The following is a 10,328-nucleotide window of genomic DNA, read 5'->3' as shown; positions in this document are numbered from 1 at the left end:
CAGCTACAAAGGGGAAATTTTGTTTAGACTGGAGTTAAAGGGATTTTTTTTTTTTTTTTTTTTGATTTTTTGTAAATCAAGCAGGTTTAAGTGTCAGGACATGACAAAAAAAATCAGGCAATGTCTCAAATGGGGTAAAAAGTCAGCTAGCAACAGGAATCAGTAAACTTGATGGGCAAAAATAATCATATTTGTCTGGTCAGTGAACGCACCACAATTCAGCACAGTGAGATTGACAAAACTCTGAGGGAAGAACAATCAGTATTAAGTGAGAGGAAGAACAACATTAAGTTTTCTATGGAGGAATGTTGGCTCTTCATTCATAGGATGCCACTTTAATTAGGACAAGAGTGTTGAAAGTGCAGCTCAGGGGCCATTTGCAGATCTCAAAACAATTTCATGCGCCCCATCTGCCCAAAGTTTTTAGATACACTTTTTAAAAAATGCTAGGATGCAAATTTTACTTATGGGAGACATTTGGAAAATAATATTTTTTTTAAACATAGTGTAACTAAGTTACACTATGTTATTAGTAAATGTTATTTAGTACATTCACTAAATAACATTTAGTGTTATTTAGTAAAATGTAACCAGTTACATTTTACTAAATAACAGACCAAGGCACTCATTTTTATTAAGAAGGGCAAAATAAAGCAGGAGTCAGCTATACCCTCTTCCTGATGATGAAATTAAAAAATGTGTAAGATATTGTTTTATTTTTGTTTTTTTTTAATTAGGCAAACAACCCTTTTTATGTTTTGGATTCACAGTGACTTACACATCCTTTTTTTCAGAAATCAAACTGCTTGGCTAGTTTCTTTAAAACATTGAGTTTGTTGTTGAGAAGGTAAAAATGAAAAACAATCAAAATTTGATGCTAATTATAACTATCCCTATAAACTAACGTGCAATGCTACAGGCAGTTTAAAATGTCAACTTAGTCATAATTTTGTCTTAAGTTTTGAAATTATTGTGAAATCCTGTTTATTGGCAGAGCTGTACTAAACAAACGGCTCTTCCTCTCACAGTGCGACATCACCTCTTTTCACAGAAACAAATATTTAAGGACCATTGCAAAGCCGTCATCAGAATAAGCTTTTTTTTAACGAAGACTATGTGCACAAACCGAGGATTTGATTTGAAGGACTGTTGAATTATAGTGAATTAGCTAGGCAAACCTTTTAACAGTTTTATTTACCAATGCATTTTTCACACAACTTGAAGAAAATAAATTTATATAAATATAAGCATATATGTTTACATTTATACATGTATATATATATATATATATATATTTATATATATATACATACACACTTACGCTTATAAAAAACTGCCTTAAATGATGTATACGGGAGCAGCTCATAGACTTTCCCCAAAATACTCGCTTTGTCGGCAAGCGTTGCATCTCTGTTCCATATTTGTACAACATCCTCCCGATCTCGAACACTAACACTGACGCCGACAACCTCATCATCTGAAAAATGGAAGAGGAAAACAGGAAAACTGTTTGCAGAGGATCCAACAAAACATCTTTAATCTTGTTTTTATTTATTAAATTATCCTACTGTACCTGATGTGCAGTAATCTGCAAACTGCTCCCCGATAGTAGCAAGTAACAACTCTTTCCAAACTGTAGACTGAGACATAAAGCAGAGAAACTCATCACTAATACATTCCTGTTAGGAGAAGAAAAGTAGGTAAACCGTGGGCAGCGCTTACACTGTTTTCTTTTGGGATTTTCATTTTCCATACCCCTCCTTTTGCGTTGCTTTCTTCCTCCCTGGTGGTGTAGAAGATCAAAGTCAAAAATCCCAACAGAGATTGCATTTTTAGCTAAATATGTCATATTTACATAATTGAAAACAAGTTAGTCACTGTAAGAAGCTGCTGATGTCTTTAATACTATGTGGACTCACCATAGTGGCCTCCTTTCACCACGCATTAAGTGGTAGCTACATCTCAAAGGCAGGGCGGTGACAGGAGGGATGTTGTTATACACACTCCAGAACATCTTCAAGCATAAAACCAAATAAAATCAATAAATTAATATCAGTTCTGGATTTTTCATAGTCAAACTCTGATCTTGTGACTTGTACAGCAGCGCACTCTGCTGGACAAACTTTGCCTTACTGTCACAGAATCACATTTTTCCATCCATATGCCCTGTGGCTGCTTGTACACTTCAGAGTCTTTAACAATCTCTAAATATGACAAATATGTTTAAGATATTTTTAGACTTACAGAGCCAGAACTTTCAAAAAATAATCTTCACAGCTGCCAGCTGACTTGCAGCGCATAGTAACAGGTGGGGGGAGGGAGAAGAAATGGTTATTTTATGCTCTATACATCCAGAGAGTCATTAACTCCTGTCACTCCACCAACTTCTTTTGGATTCATTTAAAAAGGTTTAAAACTGAATGATATGTATAAATAAATATTTTTAGCAAATTTGAAATCCTAACTTTTAGATCATGGTAATCATCTCATGCAAAGACATAAGTGCAATGAAATGTCCGGCAGAAGAGGATTAGGACCACTGAATTTTTTTTCCTAAAATGAAAAGTCTGAATTCTTTGGGTTATTTCTTTTCTGGGAACCAAATAAATTTTTTTAAGCAAAAAAACTGAAAACGTTGTCGCTGAAGTCTTCTGGATAAAGCTTTAAATGAAATGCCATGTCTGCAAGAGGAAAGATTGAGCCATCCTGTAACAAATTTCATGATTATTGCAGGTAAAGTCTCATAAAATTGTGCATTTGAAATTTCTATCAAGTTTAGTTTCCAGTGATTCTGTACATATATAGTCAAGAGCATATCAATGTGAAGCCAGCTAGAAGCACACACTAAAAGTATGAAAGAATGTCACAAGCTGTTTGTTTTCCACACATAAATACCAAAGGCGAGCCCAGCTGTCGGGTGCAGAGTTTCCCAGAATTTTTCAAGCTTAATTTCAATATGAAGCGGGCCTTACTGGAACTTCACCTTCCAGTTGAGTTAGTTGTGTGCAAATGCAGCTTTAAAAATCACACTCTATTATCTTACTGCAGCTTCTGCTCAACTTTGTTCAACAAAGCCAGACCTTGGCAATGTCACAGCAGGAAAAATCCAACATGTCCATCCATGTTTTTTCTCTCTCCTGGCTTCATTGTGGGGGTCTACAACGGAGCTGTTGAAGCTACGGACGTTTCCGTCTCATGTTTTGGTAACTTTTGGTAATTTTAGTCATTTTCACACACTGTGAAAATGGGTTTATAGATTCTGAGTTTTTACCAGCATCTAGTCCCCAGCAGCGCCGGATTCATTTTTGAGGTGGGAGGGCCATGGGGTGTTTCGTCACTTCTGTTACGCACTTTGACTGTCAGCCGCGCATTTGTTCCATTGATATGATGGCACCTGTCAATCAATTCAGTGGGTTTGTCACAATTTGTCCCAAAGTAAACAGTAAATATCCCTTACCTGGAGAACAACTTTTCTGGGTCTATGCGCTGCAGTCTGACTAGATTTTATGATTGTTTGCTATTAAATGCACTGTGGTCATAGAGATTTGGTGGAAAATAATCAGAATTTTTTTTTTTTTTTAAGTTGTCAGTGGGGAACATGCAGAAAGCAGCTTTACACAGTGTATTTAGATGGCAGAATGGACTTTATTCCATTTTCAAAACTGGAGTCTGGAAAAGCGTAAAAGACAGATAAATGCCTGCAGCCGATCTAAGAACTGCTGAATACAGATCGACGGTATTAAAACACAGTGTCCGCATGAATGTTTTGTCATCATTACATCATTGGTGTGAACACACCAGTAGCGGGCTAAACAGTTGTCCAACCAGGAGACCTGTCAGCTCTTCAGTTCACCAAACCACACACACACACAAAAAGCTCATAAACCAATGACCCGCCAGAACCGCGCACACGGTAAAAAGCTCTGGTAGGATCCAAACGACCGCTCTTAGAACTACGGGAGGATTCAAACTCTGTTCATTCATTTTTAGCTTACAGAAAAAGCGCCAACACACCAAATTTAGAATCTAGAAAAGTACATTTTCTAAATTTAGAAAGTAAACTGAGCAATAACATTATTCTTTTCTGTTTTACTTTAAAAAAAATAAAAAGCTCTCCAGGTACACACAGTGCGTTCAGCAGTACAGCTGCGGGCGCCCTTGTGTTTATCTACTTATTACAAGTCCAAAATACACGTAATACAACTATGTCGAGGATAGATAGATATGACAAAAATCACGTCTGGTCAAATATTTGTAACATTAAAAAAACAATAATAAAATAGATGTCAAATATCCTCCAGCAATGCCAATTTAGAGCAGCAGGACAACCTAATAGTTCCAGCCATCATCACGTTACGGCGCAGCAGCGATCTGGATGCTGTGGGTCTAAAACCAAAAGGCAGCGCAGATTATATTTGCTGCATGTTCCACAAATTGTGCGGGAAATAGATGATCTGAGTGGGAGAGATAACCAGCCAGACTGCTGACAATATTTTTACATTGAAAACAAAATGAAAAACACCATAAATAAACTTTAATGTGCTTGTTATTTACTGAAAACCGTCAGTAACCATCGATATTTATGGATACTGATGACTGTTTGGCTTTTGGAAGAGCAAAAGGGGGGGAAAAAATTCATGCAATTATTTTTCGACCTAAGCAAAAATTATCTGCTCTGGGCAAAGTGTGGGTGAGCATTTGGTCCGACCCGTAAACGGACATGTGGGCCCGATGTCTTTTTTTTTCATCCCAACGCCATTAGAAAGAAAACATCATCACAGTTCTATAAATGGTGACAAATACAGAAATCTCATTTAATTTTTAAGCAGAATTAGTTCAGACCTGGACCGGATCAGAGTCAAAACCTTTTTTCAGACGTCAGACCGGTTCCAGATCCCAACCCAACCCGAAGCTGCCGCATGTGGGTAAACCTTTGGGTGACTGTTATGATCTGGAGCCTTAGATTTGGTCCAGATCTCAGTGCTGTAGGTTTTATCTGTACCTCTGTCTGCATATAAACACAGAGAGGTGTCAGTCACAGATTGTCAGAGTTGTGTGCAGTCTCTGTAAATGTTTGGCGGGACCAGCAGACGTGCAGGCAAGGCAGGACCGTAAAGTGTGTGTGTGGGGGGGGGCAATGGCCCCTGGCCCCCCCTGTTCTGGCGCCTATGCTAGTCCCTCACCTAGTGGTCCATTCCACCATGCTTAAAGTCCTCCACCATCATCCCTAAGCAAATAAAGAACATTAGCAGTCTCAATGACTACCGACCACTAGCACGAACACCCATCATCTTGTCCAATCAGCTGACTGCAGCCCAGCATGCTTGGGGACCCGTCAGGGGGTCTCTTCCTAAATGAGTCGGACAGTCAGTCCAGTCGTGTTCCTGATCTCTTTCCTCTTTAGAGGACCGAGTTCTTTAAGTCTCACCTGAACAGTTTGCACAGTGTAGATCTTCTTTAGGTTGGATTCACACTCTGCAGCTGTCGTCCCTGGTAATGACCTGGAACGACAAGGACAGAAAAAAAACAAAAAAAACCCTTTCAGCTCCAATGGAGGAACAGAGAATGAGAGAAGTGCTCTTTCTGCAACCCGGGACGATTATAGATAATCAGTTATATGCTCAGCAGTAAATATAGACTTGCATCTTTGAATTCTAAAAACACCAGCGTGGAGAAATTAAAAGAACTGCAATGGTTGGTCAGTTTGAGAGTATTGCTGCTGAATTTAACTAGATTTTTTTCTGGGGACAATGATAGACTAACCAGAGGAAATAAAAGACTAACAGCCTCCAATTTGATGTTCTGACCCCACGGCTCTTAATTTTGAAATATGTCTCGAGAGGAAGAAATTAGTTTCAGGTCAGAGATTTAGATTAATTTTCTAACAACATTGACTGGTTAAGCAAACTCCTTAAGTCCATCTGGTTTAATGGCTGCTAAAATGTGTTTTATCCATTCAACTAATGTGAAAAAAAAAATGGAATCAGAACAAGTCTGAACACAGAACCCTGAAGGACTACAATATACACTCACCGGCCACTTTATTAGGTACGCCTTGCTAATACTGGGTTGGATCCCCTTTTTGCCACAAAGCTGAAGTTGGTTTCCAATTCTGGCTTCCGATTCGTGAAATGACTACAGGGTGATTCCACCTAATTTTTCACTACCTTCCGCATCGTTAATCGACTCTAGTTTAAAAACTACAACATCTACACTCTTCAAACCTGGACTAGATTATTCTGTTCTAATAGAAGAATATTTAGAACCATGTTTGTGATTTGTGAAACTTTTCTCTGATTTGTGAAACTTCAATAAGAGTTGATTTCAGACCTTTTTTGGTTCTTGGTCACATGAGAGCTGCTCCAGCTCCAAAACTACAATACTAGACACTTCAAATCTGGACTGGATTATTTTGCTCTAATAGCAGAATATTTATAACCACGTTTGGGATTTGTGAAACTGCAATAAAGGGTCATTTTTACCCTTTTTTCGGTCTCTGTCACACGAGATCTGCTCTAATTCCAAAACTACAACACCTAGACTCTTCAAACCTAGACTAAATTATTTTGAACTAAAAGCAAAAATATTTAAAACCATGTTTGTGATTTGTGAAACATTTTTTGATCTATATTTACTGCTGAGCATATAACTGATTATCTATAGTCATCCTGGGTTGCAGAAAGAGCACTTCTCTCATTCTCTGTTCCTCCATTGGAGCTGAAAGGGTTTTTTTTTCTCTGAAACTTTAATAAAATGACATTTTTACCCTTTTTTGCATCTAGTTCATATTAGAATTGCTCTAATTCCAAAACTACAACACCTAAACTCTTCAAGCCTGGACTATATTATTCTGCTCTAATAGCAGAATATTTTTAATCCATGTTTGGGATTTGTGAAACCTTTACGTGATTTGTGAAACTTCACTAAAGATCAGATTACTATTCACACTTGTTCCATGCAGTGTTTTTCAAATTTAAATTCAATTCTAATTCAAAACCACTTTATTAATCCCAATGGGAAATTAAATGTTGGTGTAACTCATCAATTCTTCAAAGAGTTGGTAGGGTCTTCTTCAGATCTTCTGCAGCAGTCTGTTAAGTGAAGTTTCACAAATCAGAAAAAGGTTTCACGAATCCCAAACACGGTTTTAAATATTCTGCTACTAGTTGAAAATAATCTGGTCCAGGTTTGAAGAGTCTAGGTATTGTAGTTCTGGAATTAGAGAAGTTCTAAGTGTGACCAAGATAAAAATAAAAAAAAGTCGTGAAATCACCCTTTTTTGAAGTTTCACAAATCAGATAAAAGTTTCACAAATCACAAACATCGTTCTAAATATTCTGCTATTAGAGCAGAATAATCGAGTCCAGGTTTGAAGAGTCTAGATGTTGTAGTTTTTAAACTAGTCGATTAAAAATGCGGACGGTAGTGAAAAATTAGGTGGAATCACCCTTTAGCCATTTCCCAAATCAGAAGCTGGAATCAGAAACCAACTTCAGCTTCGTCTTCTTGCCTTAATCCATTGTGACAGATTCAACCAGGTACTGGAAAGATTCCTCAGAGTCTGCTCCATATTGACAGCATCACGCAGTTGCTCCAGATTTGTCGGCTGCACATCCATGATTTGAATCTCTCGTTCCACCACATGCCAAAGGTGCTCTGTTGGACTGAGATCTATTGATTATGGAGGCCATTTGAGTTCAGTGAGCTTGTGTTCAAGAAAACAGTCTGAGATGATTCATGCTTTATGACATGGCATGTTATCCTGCTGGAAATAGCCATCAAAAGATGGGTACACTATGGTCATAAAGGGATGGACATGCTCAGCAACACTACTCAGGTGGCATTGATACGATGCTCAATTAGTACTAATGGGCCCAAAGTGTGCCAGGAAAATATCCCCTACACCACTGCACCACCACTAGTCTGAACCATGGATACAAGGCAGGATGGATCCATGCTTTCATTTTGTTGATGCCAAATTCTGACCCTACCATCCGAATGTCGCAGCAGAAATCGAGACTCATCAGAACAGGTAACGTTTTTCCAATATTCTATTGTCCAATTTTGGTGAGCCTGTGTGAATTGTAGCCTCAGTTTCCTGTTCTTACCTGACAGCAGTGGCACCTGGTGTGGTCTTCTGCTGCTGTAGCCCATCCACCTCAAGGTTCAACATCTTGTGCGTTCAGAGATCCTTTTCTGCATACCTCGGTTGTAACGAGTGGTTATTTGAGTTACTGTTGCCGTTCTATCTATTGAACCAGTCTAGCCATTCTCCTCTGACCTCTGGCATCAACAAGGCATTTTTGCCCACAGAACTTTAGAAAACAAAGATATTTTCTCGTTTTTGGACCATTCTCTGTAAACCCTCGAGATAGTTGTGCATGAAAATCCCAGTAGATCAGCAGATTCTGAAATACTCAGACCAGCCCATCTGATACAAACAACCATGCCACATTCAGAGTCTCTTAAATCAACTTTCTTCCCCATTCTGACGCTCAGTTTGAACTGCAGCATTGAGTTGCTGCCTTGTGATTGGCTGAATCAACAATGAGCATTTGGACAGGTGCACTTAATAAAGTGGTCGGTGAGTGTATACATCAGTCAACAGCACTTTAGCATATTTTTTTTTTTTTAAAGTTAGTAATAGCAGAAACAAAGCATTCAAGGTTGTTTTTTTACTTTACTTGAAAAAAGAGCTGTTCAAAATGTTTATGCACATTTATTAACAATCCTTACTTTTTCATCTCAATTTTATAGATTTAGTCAAAATAATTAACCTAAACTCTGCTTGAATATGACAGCGTATTTAGACCAGCCTCTTAAAATTCTGTTTTTGTTTCTTGGTTTTTTTTAATTATGAGAATAATGTTGTAAGAGGGAGGCCTAACACAATAACACTTTTAGTTGGATGATAAATTGTCCGAGAAGTTATTCCAATAAATTTTCTTTGTTTTGAGACCTTTGTCAAGTGATCTAATAGAAATGGCATAGTAATGCAAGAAAACATTCTCGCTTTAAATTCTAATGAAGATTAACACTGGTACTGCAGTATTATTAACATACTCAAATATATCAAGGGTGAGCATTTATTGTACTATAATATTTATTGTGATAAATTTCTTTTAAGATTTTGATTTATCGATGTCACAGTAAATTCCTCTTAAAATTGATATAAATCACACTTTTATTCAAGTGTTGTTCAAAAGATCCTTTTTACAAATAGGAATGTTTTTCAAGAGCAGTATTTGTACAAACACGTGTTTGTGGGAATATGATTGCTGTCAGTCAGCCATTTAAATTATCACCATAGAACCACAAGATATAATTATAAAAATGTAAGTCCATATTACCCATCCCTACAATACATATTAGCATATGAGCTCTAAATGGCAAAAAATGGATGGAAAAAGGAAGGCCCTTTACGCTAAGGCAAGTCTTTATATGACAACACGGCATTCCAACCAAATAAGTACTGGTTTAGCAACGTGAAAAAGGAGGAAAACTGGCTTTATTTATAGAAGACGACAGTGTCTGTTTCAGCCCAAAATCTTCCCGGTCCCCCTGCTGGATAACGCAAAGTAACTTCAGATGGACAGCGGGATAATACAGAGGGGTCCCCTTCAGCTCCACTGTGCTGCGTAGGACCCATTTCTATAGACAAAAGTAAAAGTCTTCAGTTGCACAACCTAGCAGGGTTTTGGGATAGGAAACCAAAAAAATGGTCAAAGAAGCCTTAAAGGCGAATATTTCTCCTGCTACGTTTCGCTCCTGGAGGCCTGTAAAACGGTGGCCTTGCCTGCTGTTTTCCCCGTTCGTCCCGGGGCTCCTAACACCAAGACACGGCGAATAAACTCTAAATGATACCTGTCGAGCCAAAAGGTCCAGGGCGAGTGAAGAGGCAGCGTCATCGTGTCGCCTTCTCGCTGTTTCTTTGTGATGTTTTCCAACTCTTTCTCGTCGATGTCAATGTTGTTCTCAGAGGGAACTGTCTGGTCGCTCAGGACGCCTCTGTCCATCTGGACATCCGTCTGACCCGCGGGAACCGCCATTACCGCTGGAGACAAACCGTGGGCTTCGCTATGTGTTCTGGGTATAGCCTCCAGATAAGACGAACCGGTTCGGTTTAAGCTTTATCTGCAAGTACAGAAACACACTACCGCTTTTCCGCCCACCAACCGCGAACGTCTTGACGTCATTGGGTAGGAACGTCGCAGTTGGTCCACCCCAAAGACTACATAAAAATAGCAAGGACTCACTCTTCCACTTTTTTTTTTTTTTTTTTTTTTTCAAAGAAATAAACTCACAGGAATTTTTTAATCCGTGTCCAA

General features: G+C 38.4%; 1 protein-coding gene and 1 long non-coding RNA gene across 3 annotated transcripts in view; one reads left to right on the top strand and one right to left on the bottom strand.

Moving 5' to 3' along the window:
* The window catches only part of LOC106939415 (uncharacterized), a 9,054-nt gene extending 3,437 nt beyond the window's left edge, over nt 1-5,617 (top strand). The window contains exons 2-3 of the long non-coding RNA XR_001422837.1: nt 41-532; nt 5,606-5,617. This is a non-coding gene — a long non-coding RNA (uncharacterized LOC106939415). The remainder of the gene's footprint in view (nt 1-40; nt 533-5,605) is intronic.
* The window catches only part of LOC106939414 (eukaryotic translation initiation factor 4E type 3-like), a 14,882-nt gene extending 4,686 nt beyond the window's left edge, over nt 1-10,196 (bottom strand). Inside the window, exons 1-6 of one of the 2 annotated variants that reach the window (XM_015021801.1) lie at nt 9,865-10,196; nt 5,429-5,501; nt 1,920-2,014; nt 1,723-1,783; nt 1,574-1,640; nt 1,322-1,477 (exon numbers count right to left, since the gene is read on the bottom strand). In XM_015021801.1, coding sequence (XP_014877287.1) covers nt 1,322-1,477; nt 1,574-1,640; nt 1,723-1,783; nt 1,920-2,014; nt 5,429-5,501; nt 9,865-10,049 — 637 coding nt within the window. In that variant the 5' untranslated portion in view covers nt 10,050-10,196. The other variant, XM_015021802.1, reaches the window with a different exon arrangement.
* Between the last annotated feature and the right edge of the window lie 132 nt (nt 10,197-10,328).

Source organism: Poecilia latipinna, unplaced genomic scaffold (assembly GCF_001443285.1).
Source record: "Poecilia latipinna isolate Pla-1442-1.1 unplaced genomic scaffold, P_latipinna-1.0 Scaffold2865, whole genome shotgun sequence".
Classification (NCBI taxonomy): domain Eukaryota; kingdom Metazoa; phylum Chordata; class Actinopteri; order Cyprinodontiformes; family Poeciliidae; genus Poecilia; species Poecilia latipinna.
The sequence above is the reverse complement of the archived record's forward strand: the minus strand, read 5'-3'. Positions and strand labels throughout refer to the sequence as shown.